The 19,825-nt window shown below is 41.5% G+C and overlaps 3 protein-coding genes across 3 annotated transcripts; all 3 read right to left on the reverse strand.

Annotated features, from left to right (window-relative positions):
• Nucleotides 1–2,033: 2,033 nt before the first annotated feature.
• On the reverse strand, nt 2,034–3,379 carry LOC143006222 (uncharacterized). The gene is made up of 2 exons (XM_076157580.1): nt 3,291–3,379; nt 2,034–3,096 (listed from the first exon to the last, which is right to left on the reverse strand). Exon 2 carries the CDS (start codon nt 3,085–3,087, stop codon nt 2,206–2,208), a length of 882 nt encoding a protein of 293 aa, XP_076013695.1. The 5' UTR covers nt 3,088–3,096; nt 3,291–3,379; the 3' UTR covers nt 2,034–2,205.
• A 5,760-nt stretch (nt 3,380–9,139) lies between these two features.
• LOC143006089 (uncharacterized) lies at nt 9,140–12,219 on the reverse strand. The gene is made up of 4 exons (XM_076157427.1): nt 12,141–12,219; nt 11,205–11,289; nt 10,388–10,610; nt 9,140–10,228 (listed from the first exon to the last, which is right to left on the reverse strand). Exons 1-4 carry the CDS (start codon nt 12,217–12,219, stop codon nt 9,338–9,340), a joined length of 1,278 nt encoding a protein of 425 aa, XP_076013542.1. The 3' UTR covers nt 9,140–9,337.
• A 4,896-nt stretch (nt 12,220–17,115) lies between these two features.
• LOC143006090 (uncharacterized) lies at nt 17,116–19,480 on the reverse strand. Its single transcript, XM_076157428.1, has 3 exons — nt 19,392–19,480; nt 18,363–18,642; nt 17,116–18,204 (listed from the first exon to the last, which is right to left on the reverse strand). The coding sequence occupies exons 1-3, from the start codon at nt 19,478–19,480 to the stop codon at nt 17,314–17,316; spliced, it is 1,260 nt and encodes a 419-aa protein (XP_076013543.1). The 3' UTR covers nt 17,116–17,313.
• Nucleotides 19,481–19,825: the final 345 nt, after the last annotated feature.

A 19,825-nucleotide genomic window follows, 5' to 3' on the forward strand; every position in this document is an offset into this window, starting at 1 on the left:
GTGGACATGCCACGATAAGCAAAGGGTATTTCTCGGAGATCTTCCAGAAGCAGCAGCAGTGACACAACACACAGAGGACGATCAACATCAATCAGTTCATGTTTTTCAATCGTGTTCAAACTTGTAATGGAGTTCCAGATCTCTCCAGTAGATGTCAGCCTTGTACTTTCTGCTATGATCAGACTGAAACATGTGGACTCTCTCTGACTCTGCATATTGATCAGAGCTCCCAGAAGCGTAGAGCAGCAGACTGGAGTGAGAGAAACATTACGCTGCTTTTCACTCTGCCTCTCTGGTTTTAGTGTGTTTATGTGACAATAGAATGATTGACAGATTCTCTGAAGGTTTGTCAACAACCTGAAGTTTGGAGTCGATATGTGGACTTTTGTTTTGATGCAGTGTCCCATCTGATGAAATAGATTGATATCACCACTGTGTCACATCAGTGAGCTAAACTGACAACAAAACATAGAAGCAGAGGCAAACTTCAGATGCTGATAAATGTTTATTGTTTATTGTTTATTGTAAATTGGAGATTAAGTGAAAAAAGCCTGCTCCTTAATGTTATTATGGGACACCATCTTTCTACATCTCTGCTCGGCCAATTGTTTTCCTTCTTCTGTGTCAAGTGTGCATGCCGTTGGCACACTTGCATGCGATGTCAGCATGGTTTGGGACAGGAAACCTTTCTTACCTGCAAGTGTTGTCCCGACACTGAAGACAAAATGAGTCCTCCACTGTCTGCAGATGATCTTCACTCCTAACAAAAGGCCTGGTGACAGTAGATCGTGCTGTAGAAATAGAAAGCTGCCTCGACAAAATGTGTCGGCCAGCTGATGATCCAACGATGTCGGTTAGTTGAAAGTTTTTATTGTGTGGAATCAGATATGTTGCCAGCCTTTATATGTCAACAATCTATATGCTGCAGCACAAACAGAGAAGCTATTTGGGAATCCACTTCAATAAGTGAATATATATAGAGTATGGAGCCGTTTGTTTGACAAAGGGAGGCCTGATTGAGCAATTAGCAAAATAATCTTAACACATTGGCACTTTAATGCAGCTGTTGGGAGCATTAATGCCACTCGTATGTCAGCCTGTTTCCATTTCACACTTGTAAAGCAAAAAGGAGCAACAGCTGAAGAGGCCTCATGATGACTTGTATACTTTTTGATTTATATGCAGCTTTTTTTTTCTCCATCAAAAATCTCATTAATCATATTGGAGATGGGTGAAAGAAATCGCAGTTTGACTTGCGATTCGGTTACTTCAAGCGCTATTAGGATACTTTAACAATCTAATGTAAACTTCTTATGTCTATGTTTCATCTGCTGCTAACAAGCATTTGTACTGTTGAAGTGTCCTTGAGCAAGATGGATGCTTCTGCCAAATTCACAGTAAATCCCAGCACTATAAAGTATATATTTGTCACCAGTCTTAACATTTCACAATAAAGTAAAGTGTATTTTTCTCACATTTTCCAGAAGTTCACTCACAGTTGGTTTGAGTTGTTCCACACAATCTTAAACAAAAGAGAGCAAATGCTGTGAACGTTGGATAATGAAGCAGCAGTGACACAACACACAGAGGACGACCATCATCAATCAGTTCATGTTTTTGAATAAGAAGTTCAAACATGTAATGGAGTTCCAGATCTCTCCAGCAGATGTCAGCCTTGTACTTCCTGCTATGATCAGTCTGAAACATGTGGACTCTCTGACTCTGCATATTGATCAGAGCTCCCAGAAGCGTAGAGCAGCAGACTGGAGTGAGAGAAACATTACGCTGCTTTTCACTCTGCCTCTGTGGTCTTAGTGTGTTTATGTGACGAGAGACAAGAGAATGATTGACAGATTCTCTTAAGGTTTGTCAACTACCTGAAGTTTGGAGTCGATATGTGGACTTTTGTTTTGATGCAATGTCCCATCTGATGAAAATAGATTGATATCACCACTGTGTCACATCAGTGAGCTAAACTGACAACAAAACATAGAAGCAGAGGCAAACTTCAGATGCTGATAAATGTTTATTGATCAGAGAAAATCAACAGAATGAATGGATACAGAGTAATAATCATTCCATGGTAACATTGATTTGAATTGATTATAAATGATGACACAATGTCATAAAGCAAGTTTGAGCTCTGGTTAAAGCATGAAATCATTGTGAGTGCAGAACTCAGCCAGCATGAAGACTCTCAGCTCCTCAGGTAAGATAACACAGGAACTCAGGGACGCCCTCATCTCCTGCATTCAGATTCCCCTTAATGACACGGACACCAGCCGCCTGGAAAGGATGTTTGGCGCCTGGGTTGACAAGAACAGCGGTGGCCTTGATGGGGTCGAAACATCCCTCTCTCTTGGACCACAGGTACACCTTGTTACCACAGGTTCCCTCGTTGAGATTAACAGGCACAAGAGTGAGCTTCTGCTTCTGATATTGCTGATACTCATCATCAGTGGTTGAGATCTCCAGTTTGTGTAGTCCCTCCTTGGGGTCAGTGGTCTGACGGTACCAGATGAAGCTATAGATTCCACCTGCACTTCTGCTCACATCTTCATCCATACGGATGTAACCTTCCTTAAAGTTGTCTGCATCAATGCCGAAGCCATTGGTGGCAGTGACATCACAGATGTATGTTTGCTTCTCTCTCTTCACCCAGGTGTGGATCCAGTTTCCACCTACATTGCGGTTCAGATCACCGCCCACTCTCTCCCAGCCATGGGTGAACTTTGAAGCTTCAGCATTTGCATCTGCAGTGACATCAATGTCGACTATGGCAGTGTGGTAATCTGTGGAACCTCTGAAGTACCAAAGGTAGATGTCGTCTCCTCCTGCTCCAGCATTCAGGTTTTTAGCAATCTTGGTGTATCCTTCCCTGATCAAACCAACATCCATACCCTTCATGAATGTGGTTTGAATCCTGGTGATTGCTCCACAGTCACCTGTTTTGTACCAAAGGTAGATGTAGTTTCCTCCTGCCCCTTTGTTCAGATCAACATTGATTTTCTGTAAGCCGTCAGCACTGAATTCTTCCTCCTCTGATTGATTAGTTGACACTTTGAGTTCTGTGATGTACTTGGCCATGGTGGATACCTGGATCAAAGAAAAGATTAGGATTTAAACAATGAGACATAAAGCGTGACCCTTGACTTTTCCCAACCATGACACATGGAAATATTTTGAAATTATGAATGTTACACCAGGAATTAATGAAAACTGAACACTTTTGAACAGAATTGAACATTCATTGTTCACACAGCATGAAAATTAAACTTTTGCAAACTTACCAATCTGCTGACAGAGAATGTGAGGCTCTGGAGAGTTGATGTCTCAGTTGAGAGTTGATGTTACTGATGAGAGTTGATGTCTCTGATCAATTCACTGAGACTCACCTGGCTTTTTATATTGATGCTGTACATGACCACTGGAAGAAAAACAATAACTGCTTTGATTATTTAATACCTGCTTTTCCTCAAGGGGGAATTTTGTGATGAAGAACACTTTTCCTCATTGGCACAAATGTCAGGAAACACCTCTTCAAAACCATGTTGGTATTGTAGCAGCTGGCAGACCGGTGCTGGTGCAGCGTTGGCAGAGTTTGATTGTCTATTGTTGATGTCGAGTTGATGTGTCTGAGCAATTCTGCCAAGTTCATCGAGACTCAGCTGGCTTAATATATTGATGCTGTACATGACCACTGCAATGCAACAGAACAAACATGTTTGATCATTTAAAACCTGTTTTCCCATAAGGGGAATTTTGTGATGAAGAAAACTTTTATTTCCTCGTTATCAAGTTCAGCTACCTGCATTTCCTCAATGGAAAAATGTAGGTTGGCTCATATCGCATGTCAGGGTGTGTGTGTTTGTTTGAAGCTGCAAAAACCACCATTCCCACAATCCCCTCCAAATATGCCAGTAGTAGTTCAGGGGTGGTGCATTGCATGGGGTGCTTTAAATTTCGTTCAAATAAATACTTGATTAGTATGTTCATTTTTTATTTACATTACTGATGAACAAATATGGAGGCCAAAACTACATTCGCTGCGTCTTCCGTCTGGCACAAATGTCAGAAAACACCTCTTCAAAACCATGTTGGTATTGTAGCAGCCGGCAGATCGGTGCTGGAGTAGCCTGAAGCAATATCCATATCATAGTTTACATATAATCTGAGAGTTTGATTAATTAAAACCTGCAGCTCCTGAAGGGAGAATTTTGTGAAGAAGAAGAATACATTTATTTCATGGTTGCTGTGATGTTGACCGACTCGCATTTTCCTCAATGAAAGAATGCAGACTCCATACTAGCATGTCAGGGTGTTAAAAGAGAAGTTGCTCGAATGGCACAAGTTCCAGGTTTCTTTATCTGAAGTGTTTGCCTGAGCACCTGCTCAAAAAGGCAAGAAATACATCAATTTATTAATGCACGTAAGAAAGGTTCCTGAAAGTAACACTGAATTGGGGGCTGACACGATTTGGTTTTATATTTTGTTTGGTTATTTCTGGCTCTGTGCTTTGCTGTTATTTCAATTTTAGATCATTTTCCCTGCTTCATTTTGTTTTGGTCTATCAGTTGCCAGAGCACCTGTACAATTTTACTCTTGTGAAGCAAAAAGGAGCAATTGGTGAACAGGCATTTTAATTCTCTGTAGTGTTGAAGAGGCTCATGGTGACTTTGATACTTTTTGTTTATTATGGGAATTCCTTCTTCAAAATTTTCATTTATCATTTGGTGACGGTTCAAAGAAAATGTTTTTCTTTTTTGTTAAACTTATGAGCTCTTAAGCTATGTTTGATTTAATTTTGTCAAATGTTCTATAGTATTCAAGTCAGTCATATGAATTCAAGACGTGTTTCAGTAGATGGACTGCAAACTTAACGGGATGGACTCTTTGGACCAACACAGTAAGGTTTGGTAATGTTGTCCAAACTTGCCTTTATTAACATGAACACCACAATTCCCCTGTTTGTGTCTTACAGAGGCATGGTACCTTCACCAACTCCAGTGTAGAGCTACAACTGTGGTGATTCCATTTGTATTTGTCATGATGAAAAGACAATTACCTAAAGTAAGCTCTCTAGTACCACAGGTACACCTTGTTACCAATGGTTCCCTCGTTGAGATTAACAGGGACAAGAGTGAGGTTTTGGTTTGAAAGTGCTGATACTCATCATCAGTGGTTGAGATCTCCAGTTCCTGTTGTCCCTTCTTGGGGGTCAGTGTTCTGACGGGACCAGATGAAGCTGGTAGTAGTACAGGTAGTAGACAGTCAATGTCACTGAAGAGAGTTGATGTCTCTGTTCAATTCTGATCGGTTCACTTCGACTCAGCTGGCTTTTCACATTGATGCTGTATATGACCACTGCAATGCAACAAAACAAACATGTTTGATCATTTAAAACCTGTTTTCCCATAAGGGGAATTTTGTGATGAAGAAAACTTTTATTTCCTCGTTATCAAGTTCAGCTACCTGCATTTCCTCAATGGAAAAATGTAGGTTGGCTCATATCGCATGTCAGGGTGTGTGTGTTTGTTTGAAGCTGCAAAAACCACCATTCCCACAATCCCCTCCAAATATGCCAGTAGTAGTTCAGGGGTGGTGCATTGCATGGGGTGCTTTAAATTTCGTTCAAATAAATACTTGATTAGTATGTTCATTTTTTATTTACATTACTGATGAACAAATATGGAAGCCAAAACTACATTCGCTGCGTCTTCCGTCTGGCACAAATGTCAGAAAACACCTCTTCAAAACCATGTTGGTATTGTAGCAGCCGGCAGATCGGTGCTGGAGTAGCCTGAAGCAATATCCATATCATAGTTTACATATAATCTGAGAGTTTGATTAATTAATTTGCAGTTCCTGAAAGGAGAATTTTGTGAAGAAGAAGAATACATTTATTTCATGGTTGCTGTGATGTTGACCGACTCGCATTTTCCTCAATGAAAGAATACAGACTCCATACTAGCATGTCAGGGTGTTAAAAGAGAAGTTGCTCGAATGGCACAAGTTCCAGGTTTCTTTATCTGAAGTGTTTGCCTCAGCACCTGCTCAAAAAGGCAAGAAATACAACAATTTATTAATGCACGTAAGAAAGGTTCCTGAAAGAAGCACGTTCATGCAAAATAGCCATACGAAAGGTTTCAAATTTGGAGTTTGCCGCAACACAGATCAATACAGCACCGGTGCAGAATAAATTGTAACTAAGATGACACAGAGGTCAGATGCTCATTGTAGGAGAGAAGACTGAAGTGACAGAAACAAAACAAAAACACTCCAAACATGCATCCAAACATTCCACACGCAGATTTGCAGGTTGAGGAGGCACATTTATTACATCATTATGTACATCATTGCCAGTGTGACAGTCTGATGCTCTTATCTTCCAGCGTTGTCATAACTACATGACAGAACAACTGGGGATTCCCAACTGGGGCTCGTATGTCATCTTTGGCTTGGTCACTCTGTTCTCTGGTCTGGCACTGGGACTGGTGAGTTCTTACCACACGCCTAACCAACCCCGGTCCACAGTGGCTCTAGGTTGAATGTTCTTAGAATGCACATCAAGCGTAAGCAGTCTTTACCACCGAATTGACTTGAACTTTTGTCGTTCTCCCAGTTATTGGTGTTCATCGCCGATTTTGTGTTCCCGTCTCGCCGGTTTTCCTCTCCTGATTACTACCAGAGTGAGTTCCAGATGAGTATTCTACATTCTTGAGTTTCTCTTTTGTGTATGCATGTATAAATCACTGTGATGCTACTGGCTGTGCAGAGAAACACGCAGCGGAACAGTCGAGGTTGATCCAGGAGCAGGAGGACGAACACGAGGCGGACGCTGAGGAAGACGATGAGGAGGAAGAGGAAGAGGAGGACAGGGACCAGGAAGAGGTATGGAGGAGGAGGAGGAGAGGGTCCCCGGAGGGCCGGCCAGAACCCAGAGGACACGGATTGCCAGATGAAGCGCTGAGGAAGAGGGTGTTGGGCAACCGCGAGGAAGAGGAGGACACCTAGAGAGCCTGCTGGGAAGTGCAGACGGCCCTACCCCTGTGAGGGCAGCGCTGTGACGTCAGCGGAGTGGGAGGAGCCTTGGTCCTGAGCAGCATTGTTTACAGCAGGGAGCCCTGAAGTCCAACAGCCCCGACCCTCTGGCGGACCCCAGCAACACCTCGCTTCTTCCCTTCTCTTTCCCTCCCTCCACCTTTTGTCAACGGGAGCAGTTTGGACTCTCACCACTCTGCACGCCTGACCAGCAGGCTGCACCCGCAGGTGCAAACACTCCCGACACCTGGTTCACTTTTGGAAACACAAGGCCCGGCTGCGGTTTGGCCGTGAAGTGCGGCTGAGCTGGATTTGGCAATGTTGTTTATGCTACTATGCATTCTTTTTTTAATAGTGTGTCATCATTTGTAGATCTGAATTATTATACAAGGCTTGCGTTTGAGTTTCATGTTGTTTTATTTCTTAACACAAGTGTACGTACTGGTTATTTTATCTCCCTGCTGCTGTAGCTACAAATCCCTTATGCCGTGAAAGTTGAACCCTCCATAACAAAATATTCACACCAAATTAAGTGTAAATTGGAGATTTAGTGAAAAGAGCCTGCTCCTTAATGTTATTATGGGACACCATCTTTCTACATCTCTGCTCGGCCCAATGTTTTCCCTCTTCTGTGTCAAGTGTGCATGCCCTTGGCACACTTGCATGCGATGTCAGCATGGTTTGGGACAGGAACCCTTTCTTACCTGCAAGTGTTGTCCCGACACTGAAGACAAAATGAGTCCTCCACTGTCTGCAGATGATCTTCACTCCTAACAAAAGGCCTGGTGACAGTAGATTGTGCTGTAGAAATAGAAAGCTGCCTCGACAAAATGTGTCGGCCAGCTGATTATCCAACGATGTCGGTTAGTTGAAAGTTTTTATTGTGTGGAATCAGATATGTTGCCAGCCTTTATATGTCAACAATCTATATGCTGCAGCACAAACAGAGAAGCTATTTGGGAATCCACTTCACTGAGTTAATATACACAGTATGGAGCCGTTTGTTTGACAAAGGGAGGCCTGATTGAGCAATTAGCAAAATAATCTTAACACATTGGCACTTTAATGCAGCTGTTGAGAGCATTAATGCCACTCGTATGTCAGCCTGTTTCCATTTCACACTTGTAAAGCAAAAAGGAGCAACGGCTGAAGAGGCCTCATGATGACTTGTATACTTTTTGATTTTTATGCAGCTTTTTTTTTCTCCATCAAAAATCTCATTAATCATATTGGAGATGGGTGAAAGACAATGTAATATTTTTTTTTTTGCCCAAGAACGCCAATAGCTTGTAGTGTTCACATTTCTTTGGGTGCAGAACTCTGAGCCAGACCTGCTCATTATTGGATTTTATTTCATTAAAGATGAACTCTCAAAACCGTCTCAGTTTGACTTGCGATTCGGTTAATTCAAGCGCTATTAGGATACTTTAACAATCTAATGTAAACTTCTTATGTCTATGTCTCATCTGCTGCTAACAAGCATTTGTACTACTGAAGTGTCCTTGAGCAGGATGGATGCTTCTGCCAAATTCACAGTAAATCCCAGCACTATAAAGTATATATTTGTCACCAGTCTTAACATTTCACAATAAAGCAAAGTGTATTTTTCTCACATTTCCAAGAAGTTCACTCACAGTTGGTTTGAGTTGTTCCACACAATCTTAAACACAACACACAGAGGACGACCATCATCAATCAGTTCATGTTTTTGAATAATAAGTTCAAACATGTAATGGAGTTCCAGATCTCTCCAGTAGATGTCAGCCTTGTACTTCCTGCTATGATCAGTCTGAAACATGTGGACTCTCTGACTCTGCATATTGATCAGAGCTCCCAGAAGCGTAGAGCAGCAGACTGGAGTGAGAGAAACATTACGCTGCTTTTCACTCTGCCTCTGTGGTCTTAGTGTGTTTATGTGACAAGAGACAAGAGAATGATTGACAGATTCTCTTAAGGTTTGTCAACTACCTGAAGTTTGGAGTCGATATGTGGACTTTTGTTTTGATGCAATGTCCCATCTGATGAAAATAGATTGATATCACCACTGTGTCACATCAGTGAGCTAAACTGAGAACAAAACATAGAAGCAGAGGCAAACTTCAGATGCTGATAAATGTTTATTGATCAGAGAAAATCAACAGAATGAATGGATACAGAGTAATAATCATTCCATGGTTACATTGATTTGAATTGATTATAAATGATGACACAATGTCATAAAGCAAGTTTGAGCTCTGGTTAAAGCATGAAATCATTGTGAGTGCAGAACTCAGCCAGCATGAAGACTCTCAGCTCCTCAGGTATGATAACACAGGAACTCAGGGAAGCTCTCATCTCCTGCATTCAGATTCCCCTTAATGACACGGACACCAGCCACCTGGAAAGGATGTTTGGCGCCTGGGTTGACAAGAACAGCGGTGGCCTTGATGGGGTCGAAACATTTATCTCTCTTGGACCACAGGTACACCTTGTTACCACAGGTTCCCTCGTTGAGATTAACAGGCACAAGAGTGAGCTTTCGCTGCTGATATTGCTGATACTCATCATCAGTGGTTGAGATCTCCAGTGTGTGTAGTCCCTTCTTGGGGTCAGTGGTCTGACGGTACCAGATGAAGCTATACATTCCACCTGCACTTCTGCTCACATCTTCATCCATACGGATGTAACCTTCCTTAAAGTTGTCTGCATCAATGCCGAAGCCATTGGTGGCAGTGACATCACAGATGTATGTTTGCTTCTCTCTCTTCACCCAGGTGTGGATCCAGTTTCCACCTACATTGCGGTTCAGATCACCGCCCACTCTCTCCCAGCCATGGGTGAACTTTGAAGCTTCAGCATTTGCATCTGCAGTGACATCAATGTCGGCTATGGCAGTGTCGTAATCTGTGGAACCTCTGAAGTACCAAAGGTAGATGTGGTCTCCTCCTGCTCCAGCATTCAGGTTTTTAGCAATCTTGGTGTATCCTTCCCTGATCAAACCAACATCCATACCCTGAATGAATGTGGTTTGAATCCTGGTGATTGCTCCACAGTCACCTCTTTTGTACCAAAGGTAGATGGAGTTTCCTCCTGCTCCTTTGTTCAGATTAACATTGATTTTCAGGAAGCCTTCAGCACTGAATTCTTCCTCCTCTGATTGATTAGTTGACACTTTGAGTTCTGTGATGTACTTGGCCATGGTGGATACCTGGATCAAAGAAAAGATCACAATCAGGACACATGGAAATAATGTCAAATTGTTAATGTGCCTCCAGGAAATAAATGAAAACTGAAATACTTTATGTTAATAACTGAATCATACATTTATGGTTCGAACAGCGTAGAAAATCCACTTTTGTAAACTTACACGTCTGCTGACAGTGAATGTGAGGCTGTGGAGAGTTGATGTCTCTGTGGAGAGTTGATGTCTCTGTGGAGAGTTGATGTCTCTGTGGAGAGTTGATGTCTCTGTGGAGAGTTGATGTCTCTGTGGAGAGTTGATGTCTCTGTGGAGAGTTGATGTCTCTGTGGAGAGTTGATGTCTCTGTGGGGAGTTGATGCTGAGACTGAGACTCAGCTGCCTTTTTATACTGATGCCCACATGAATTCTTGGCAACAGGTGAGGTTTTCTCTAGAAACTTATCTCCTCAAATTGATGGCGGGTAGCAGTTAATGATATCGCGACATTGAATGAGACAGAATTCGTTGGAAACTCATAAACTCACTGTTCCACCCTCTCACGTCAAAGAATGACTGAGCTGCAACATATTTCAGGCTCAAAGGTCCTTACCCTAAGTTCTTAATTAGTACATTTATAAGTGGAGTATATGTAGTTTAACAGTACAGTAGGAGAGTGTCATATTGTGTGATGGGGGATTCAGTGTTAGAATTACCTTGAAATTGTGTAAATAATTATAAATCAAAATACAGGAGAGCAAGGTGACAGTATATGTATATATATAAATAACACTCATAACACACACTCAGTCACTCACTCACTCACTCACTCACAGAAAGTCAAAAATACACATAACTGATGGGAAAAGAACCAGAAACAAAAGACAATGATGTTGCTGTGAGAATAAAAAGATAAAGTATTAACCCACACGGCTAAAGTGCTTAAAGATGAACTAATAAAGAATGTTCAAACTATAATCAAAAAGCGCAGTGTGTCAGCAACGCACAACAAGGAGCTGCCCAATGATGGGAAGAGAGTGAGTGAAAGACCGGCCCAACCTATAATCAGCACCAGCACCAGCATGACGCGGCCTGTAGGGGAGACAGAGAGACAACAGCGAAGATGAATGATGGTTCACTTTACTTTAGTTTGAATAAATTCCTGAGTAAGAGCTAAAGAAGAACAAACAAAAACTCCATTACAGTTTCACACAATGAGTATATTGCAGACAATAATCTACAGCCGTACAGCCATGACACACAACAAAATGAAAAACATGAATCAAATGTGCAATTAAAACACAGTGACATGACATGAAAGTGGAGGAATCGTGACATTGTAAAATAACAACAAATGAACATCAGTGGCTACATGACTTTTACTCAGGTATGTTTTCTAATTTAAGTCCTTTTTGATTACGATTCCTGTTTGATCTCCACTTGGCAACAGGTGTACTTTTCTCAAGAAACTTATTTCCTCAAAGTTTACAATGGGTAGCAGTTAATGTTATTGCGACATTAAATCAGACTGAATTCATTGAAACTGGTAAACTCCCTCTCACATCAATGAATGACTGAGCTGCAAGGTATTTCAGGCTCAAAGGTCAAGCTTCTTCCAGCTTCTTCAAGCTTCTTCAAGCTTCAAGGTACTTTATCCACCAAAGCCAATTTCACTCCAAAATGCTGTGCTCCTCCCCAGCTTACCTCAGATTATTAGATTTAATCAAAGCTTTCTACGAGTATTGCAACTTTCTGAATGTAGTAATCTTCTCTTACAGCAACAATAACATCAACAGAGGTCAGCAGATAGCATAAAGGGACTCGCACACAGATAAACATTCTGATACCACACGTCCGTGTTGTACATCTTCCAAAACATTTTCTTAGTTTTGGGTTGCTGCTGACGTGGTGATGTTTGTGGGAAGGTATCCATATGTATTCACGATGGAGCAGCACACTGCCAGTGTGGCACGTTCTCATAACAGTGAAGGAGATGACGAAGGAGATGATGGGTGAGACCATCAACTACACTGGTAAGATGCAGCAAATACGAGTATTTGTTTGAAAATCCAAAATATCCCTCTAAGAGGATATTACAGAAGCATTGTATGTTTCCACATTCTGATCGTCCCACAGTTACTGTTTACTAAGTAAACGCCTCAAAGTAAACTTTACTTTGAGGTGTCTGTAGTTTATTGATGTGAAAGGATGTAACAGGGAATCCATGAGTTTCCAAGGAATTCAGTCTCCTTCAATGTTGCAATACCTTTACTGCCACACACCGTAAACTTTGAACCCTAGGGATGATTTACTTTCTATAGAAATCCACACATCTCACAAAAAACTCTTTATTGGCATCAGGTATGTCTTCCTCATCCTTTTTCATCCTCCTTCTCTTCACCTTTTCCTTTCATATAAGAAAACAGATTACCTTAGTACTTTAGTTGGCATTTCATCAAACTGAAGTAGACGCCTGTTATCGCAAGGCAGGGCAATTTTATTTATATGGCACATTTCAGCAGCAAAGCAATTCAAAATGCTTTACAATAAAATAAGATAAAAGTATCAGGAAAAGAAAAGGACACTTAGACACGATTAAAAACAGAAAAATGTAAAGAAAATAGAAAACTAGTTTCCCCCGTAGTTGTTTTACTTTGATTTACGTCTCGTAGGTTGTTTTGTTATACACCTTTAAGTCCCGGTTGCTTGCTTATTTTGAATAAAATACCTTTTCTTTCAAAGGATTTCCATTTTATCTCTGTTTTGAATAAGATGGGTGACCTTCTCTGGTGCTTTAATGCACTCCAGTGGCCTCCCAACATCTTTGGCTCTATTGTTGCACTGCATGGTAAAGCTAAGGAAGTCATGGTCGCGCTTCCCTCGCAGCACAGTCCAAAGTACGACTTGTTAAAAGCTGCAAACTCACACTCATACCACATAGTGCCAGAGGCCTATCTGCAAAAAATTTCAAACCCTCATATTAAACAGTTACTGCAATGAGGAGTTACTGTTTGTTCCTATTTTGCCAAATGGATGTTTATAATCCATCTGTAGTCATTTTGCAGATCTCAGCATGTACACAGTAATTTACTTTTTCACTCAATTTCAGTTTATTTTACTACAATACATTGATGAATTCAAAATTGTGCAAATTCATACGTGCTGATATTGTGCTCACACCCATAGTCGACATTGATGTCACTGAAGATGCAAATGCTGAAGCTTCAAAGTTCACCCATGGTTGGGAGAGAGTGGGCTGTGATCTGAACCCCGATGTATGTGGAACGTGGATCCACACCTGAGTGAAGAGAGAGAAACAAACATTTATTTGGGATGTCACTGCCACTTATGACTTTGGCGTTGATGCAGACAACTCTAGGAAGGTAACATTGGTATGGATGAAGATGTGAGCAGAGATGCTGGTGGAATGAAGAGCTTCATCTGGTACCTTCAGACCACTGACCCTAAGAAGAGACTACAGGAACTGGAAGCACTGATGATGAGTATCAGTGACACGCAAACGCTTATCAGCATCTGAGGTTTGCCTCTGTGCATAGGTTTTTGTCAAAAAAAGAAATAACAAGATATATATTTACACAGTATATACATATATACAGTATATGTGCATAACTGAGTTGCATGTTCACAGAATATGTTTCTGAATATTTCAAGCAAACTGGATAGAAACCCTCCTGCATCGCTCACTGACACGCTGTGCTGTACCACACAAAGCAGGAGGAGGGCAGTGTTGATACACGACTGAGGCTGTCGCAGGCTGTTCATCACAAAACACAACTCACTCACAATAAAATGTTTTCTGTGGACAGCAGCTCATTCACACATTTTCATTCAGATTTGCCCAACAGTTTGAACAAAGATGGCTGAGATGATTTATTGTAATGAATATTTTACTAAATATGTAAACCATTAATTTACAATGAAGTAGTTCTACTTTTATTTTTTACTTGATCGGAAAATTATCCAGTGACTCCATCAATGAATTCTCCATCTTGGTCCTCTATCAGCCCTAATCCAGCAGGTTTTCTATCATACCATGTTCTGAAACGCTTCCACCTGTTACTCCAAGTTGCTCTCAGGAACTTGGACTATCAGGTGGTAACATGGCAGGACAGAGATTCTGCTGGATTAAGGGCCCACTGAGGACTGGGTTGAACAATTATTAATGATAAACTGTGCATCAATGATTGCAGCTAATTGCACACAATGAATTGGACCACAGTCCAAAACATGATAGACACACCAAAGGTAATATTGGAAGGCATCATCAGCACGTTTCTGACCCTGGATTATAGGAGGAGCCATTTTGCAGAGTGGATCTCTAATAAGTGCTGTCATGGTACCTTGAGCAGCATTCTGCATGCTCTGTTTAGCAAGGGTTAAACTCTCCACATACAGTGAAGGCAGACGGCTGCACTGCTGCTTTAGTTCCTGTCCTCCTTCATTTAGCCCGATCTGGCCCATTTGCCCCCATATTGTCACCATGCTTTACAGCTCATACATCTGAAAGCATAGGGACATATATTTATTTATTTTTTATCACGTCATAAAATTTAAGAATGTACTGAAAAAGGTTCAAAGTTTCATTTTATCTGAGCCATTGGCAGATTTGTTTGCGTGATATGAGAGCGACACAGGTTCTCACTGAGAATACGCAGGCAGGGTTCTGCAGTAGCAAGGTGGTCTTTGAGTTGGTCTCGCCATCTTCTGTCCATTTTTATTAAGGAGCATCCTGAACCTTTTCCACCTCAGTGGTGAGCAGCCAACCACAAGCACAAACAGAAACTCTCCTGGTCTGGTTTCCCACACTTCTCTCTACTCTGTTTCCATCCTCTGTTTCAAGATTCATGTCATTCTATAAATCAATCCAATTCCCATTTTAGCAACTTCATTTTTGTGTGATATGACTGTTTTCGCGTGGTCATCATGGAAATTATATCTCCATCAACAAGGCAAGGGTTTACATTATAAATGATGAGTTTGATTGTTGTTTGGAAGCTTCATTTTATATGGAGGAGGAACACTAGGTCCTATAGTCACTAGATCCAGGCTATACCAGTCATTTAGAATGTTCTGGCCCTCAAGCACATGGAGCCCCACGTGCTCCACCCTGGTCACTTTCATGCCACTGTCTGTTGGCATCAGCCCTATGCCTAATTTGAACACAAGGTCCCTACCCAGAAGATTTGGACACTGGAGCTGTCAATAGTTCAACTGTGCTTTGTCCTGTGGTTGATCTGACTCACTCTATTTGACTTAAGCAAATGTGGTAACCCTGCCTATTGGCAGATATTACAGTGCTACACGCCCCAGAATCACACAGAAAAGGTGCTGCTTTTCCTTGATAATTCAATCTCAAGTCAACATTCTCTAAATTTAAAATGTCTCTTTCCTCTCTATCAACCTCAGCATCAGTGTCATGTGTATGTATGCATTCAACATGACCTGATTCATCGTCTGAGTTGGCAGGTGCGGTCATTCATGCGCTCCAGGGTCCCCCTCCTCCTCCTCCTCCTCCTCCTCCTCCTCCTCCTCCTCCTGCAGCACCGGCCCTCTGTCTCTTTTCTTTTTTCTAGATATTTCAGTTCCTCAGCAAACTTTTCAACAAGACCTCTGCATCTATCCAAATTAAAAAGAATTTACAGAGCTGTTTTGATTCCTGTTGAGTTTGGTTCGTGGATCTCATCACCCTGCTCCTCTTCCAAACAGACTCTGGCCTCTCAATTCTCCAACCTCTTAATTCTCCCCTAAACCTGTGCGGTGGAGGGGAGGATGTCTTTGTTCAGGAGTCCCAGACCCCCCAGTCCCCTTTTTTAGGTCCAAACCTGGAAGGAGAGCGGAGATCTTGAAATCCGACTACAAGAACCAAGTTGTTAGGAAAATTACTCAGAATCTTTGGTGGGAAATTGGCATTAGTGGATAAGGTACATTAAAGCTTGAATAAGCTTGAGTAAAAATGGACATATTGCATTGAAAAATGACAATCAATTAGAAAACATGCTTGAATAGAAATCATTTCACCACTGAGGTTAATTTGTTCATTTTACAATCTCATGATTCCTCCACTTAGCACTCTGTTTCCACTTTCACAACACAAAGCTTTTATTTTTTTTTTTTATGTGCTACTCCTACAACTGACTGAGAAGTTCATTACAAAATGACGACAATGAAATACAAGGTGTAATTGGCTTGTGGAGGCTAAAAAACTGCACTTTCATTCAAGGCACGTCGCTGTCATTACTGCAATTTGTTGATTAATTTATAAGACTCATTAAATGAGAGGTCGATTTAAAGAGGCTGGGTATCTGGACTAGTGGATCCAGAGGACAATGATCCCTTCCCCCTGTTAGGCAACATTCTGAGTCATGACAAACTTTGACCGCAAAGTTAAAAACCTAAAGGCTGTTTAAAATGTGGACATGCCACGATAAGCAAAGGGTATTTTTCGGAGATCTTCCAGAAGCAGCAGCAGTGACACAACACACAGAGGACGATCAACATCAATCAGTTCATGTTTTTCAATCGTGTTCAAACTTGTAATGGAGTTCCAGATCTCTCCAGTAGATGTCAGCCTTGTACTTTCTGCTATGATCAGACTGAAACATGTGGACTCTCTCTGACTCTGCATATTGATCAGAGCTCCCAGAAGCGTAGAGGAGCAGACTGGAGTGAGAGAAACATTACGCTGCTTTTCACTTTGCCTCTCTGGTTTTAGTGTGTTTATGTGACAATAGAATGATTGACAGATTCTCTGAAGGTTTGTCAACAACCTGAAGTTTGGAGTCGATATGTGGACTTTTGTTTTGATGCAATGTCCCATCTGATGAAAATAGATTGATATCACCACTGTGTCACATCAGTGAGCTAAACTGAGAACAAAACATAGAAGCAGAGGCAAACTTCAGATGCTGATAAATGTTTATTGATCAGAGAAAATCAACAGAATGAATGGATACAGAGTAATAATCATTCCATGGTTACATTGATTTGAATTGATTATAAATGATGACACAATGTCATAAAGCAAGTTTGAGCTCTGGTTAAAGCATGAAATCATTGTGAGTGCAGAACTCAGCCAGCATGAAGACTCTCAGCTCCTCAGGTAAGATAACACAGGAACTCAGGGAAGCCGCAATTTCCTGCATTCAGATTCCCAGCAATGACACGGACACCAGCCACCTGGAAAGGATGTATGGCGCCTGGGTTGACTAGAACAACGGTGGCCTTGATGGGTTTGAAACATCCCTCTCTCTTGGACCACAGGTACACCTTGTTACCCCAGGTTCCCTCGTTGAGATTAACAGGCACAAGAGTGAGCTTTCGCTGCTGATATTGCTGATACTCATCATCAGTGGTTGAGATCTCCAGTGTGTGTAGTCCCTTCTTGGGGTCAGTGGTCTGACGGTACCAGATGAAGCTATACATTCCACCTGCACCTCTGCTCACATCTTCATCCATACGGATGTAACCTTCCTTAAAGTTGTCTGCATCAATGCCGAAGCCATTGGTGGCAGTGACATCACAGATGTATGTTTGCTTCTCTCTCTTCACCCAGGTGTGGATCCAGTTTCCACCTACATTGCGGTTCAGATCACCGCCCACTCTCTCCCAGCCATGGGTGAACTTTGAAGCTTCAGCATTTGCATCTACAGTGACATCAATGTCCACTATGGCAGTGTCGTACTCTGTGGAACCTCTGAAGTACCAAAGGTAGATGTCGTCTCCTCCTGCTCCAGCATTCAGGTTTTTAGCAATCTTGGTGTATCCTTCCCTGATCAAACCAACATCCATACCCTGAATGAATGTGGTTTGAATCCTGGTGATTGCTCCACAGTCACCTTTTTTGTACCAAAGGTAGATGGAGTTTCCTCCTGCTCCTTTGTTCAGATCAACATTGATTTTCTGGAAGCCTCCAGCACTGAGTTTTTCCTCCTCTGATTGATTAGTTGACACTTTGAGTTCTGTGATGTACTTGCCCATGGTGGATACCTGGATCAAAGAAAAGATCACAACCAGGACACATGGAAATATGGTCAAATTGTTAATGTGCCTCCAGGATTAAATGAAAACTGAAATACTTTATGATAATAACTGAATCATACATTTATGGTTCGAACAGCGTAAAAAATCCACTTTTGTAAACTTACACGTCTGCTGACAGTGAACGTGAGTCTGTGGAGAGTTGATGTCTCTGTGGAGAGTTGATGTCTCTGTGGAGAGTTGATGTCTCTGTGGAGAGTTGATGTCTCTGTGGAGAGTTGATGTCTCTGTGGAGAGTTGATGTCTCTGTGGAGAGTTGATGTCTCTGTGGAGAGTTGATGTCTCTGTGGGGAGTTGATGTCTCTGTGGGGAGTTGATGTCTCTGTGGAGAGTTGATGTCTCTGTGGGGAGTTGATGCTGAGACTGAGACTCAGCTGCCTTTTTATACTGATGCCCACATGAATTCTTGGCAACAGGTGAGGTTTTCTCTAGAAACTTATCTCCTCAAATTTTAAGGTGGGTCACAATTAATGTTATCGCAACATTGAATGAGACAGAATTCGTTGGAAACTTTTCAGCTGAAAGGCAGTTCAAACAGTTTTGTGTGTGTGTATTTGAAAGCATTTGTTTGATGTGGGAAGGCAAAGTTTGATTTAGATATATGTTTGCATGGGCTTGGGTTTGCTCACTATTCCAATAACCAAGACTTAATATTATAGCTTGTTCTCGTACCGCGCTCCTTTTCTTTGGAATGAACTTCCTGCACTTGTTGCAGATGCAAATTCTCATGCGATCTTTAAAAACACCCATTTCTATGCCGTACTTTAAATGTAACTGAATTGCTGATAAACAGGAGGTGAACAAAGTCTCTTTTTGCAGAAGACTGCTTAACTAGCCTATGTTTAGTTTAGGTTTACCTTAATTTGTCTGGATGTAGTTAGTTAGTTAGGATGGAGCATAGCAGCTGATTCTTTCTTTCTCTTGCTATTCTCTCCTTCTTGACTGTCCATTTTTATCCTTCAACATGATAACGACCCTGAGAGTGGACCTATGGAAACTACCAGCTGAGAAGTATAGTGGTTTCATTCATAGAGAGAAAGAGCTTGATTCCAGTGAAAATCACAATGTTGTGTTTTTGTATTCACAATTTACTCAAATCATTAATGGAAAAGTACTAGAAGCTGATGTTACATAACCTGAGCTTGCTCATCATATTAACTTTGCCTGTACCAGTTGTTAGTCTACTGCAGCTATTCAGACTGACACTGTTTGCTGTTATGCCCATGCTTGCAAAAAACATGAAAGACACTCTTGGTGAAATGTTCACTGATTCCATCTCCGGTTTCAAAAGCGGAAGCTCTACCCACTGAGCTATTGCCTCCTTGTGAGGCCCTGCCCTTCCTTATTTTCTCCCAATGTCAGGGGTTTCTTATTTTTCAGTTTATCTGTTTCCTTGTGTCTTCTGTGTCTGTATGCTCTTTGATGAAATCAGTCCTTCAGTTAGCTTTGTGTTGGTCTGCGATTGGGTCCAGCCTGTTCCAAGACGTTACACTTTGTTTCCATCAATTTTAGTCTTGTGCTTGTTGAAAATTAACACAACAAGGAAGTGAGAGTATGATAAATGGATGGC

The sequence above is a fragment of the Genypterus blacodes genome, unplaced genomic scaffold (assembly GCF_046128005.1).
Source record: "Genypterus blacodes isolate CSIRO-AG114 ecotype Tasmania unplaced genomic scaffold, CSIRO-AGI_Gbla_v1 ptg000073l_1, whole genome shotgun sequence".
In the NCBI taxonomy this organism is placed as follows: Eukaryota; Metazoa; Chordata; class Actinopteri; order Ophidiiformes; family Ophidiidae; genus Genypterus; species Genypterus blacodes.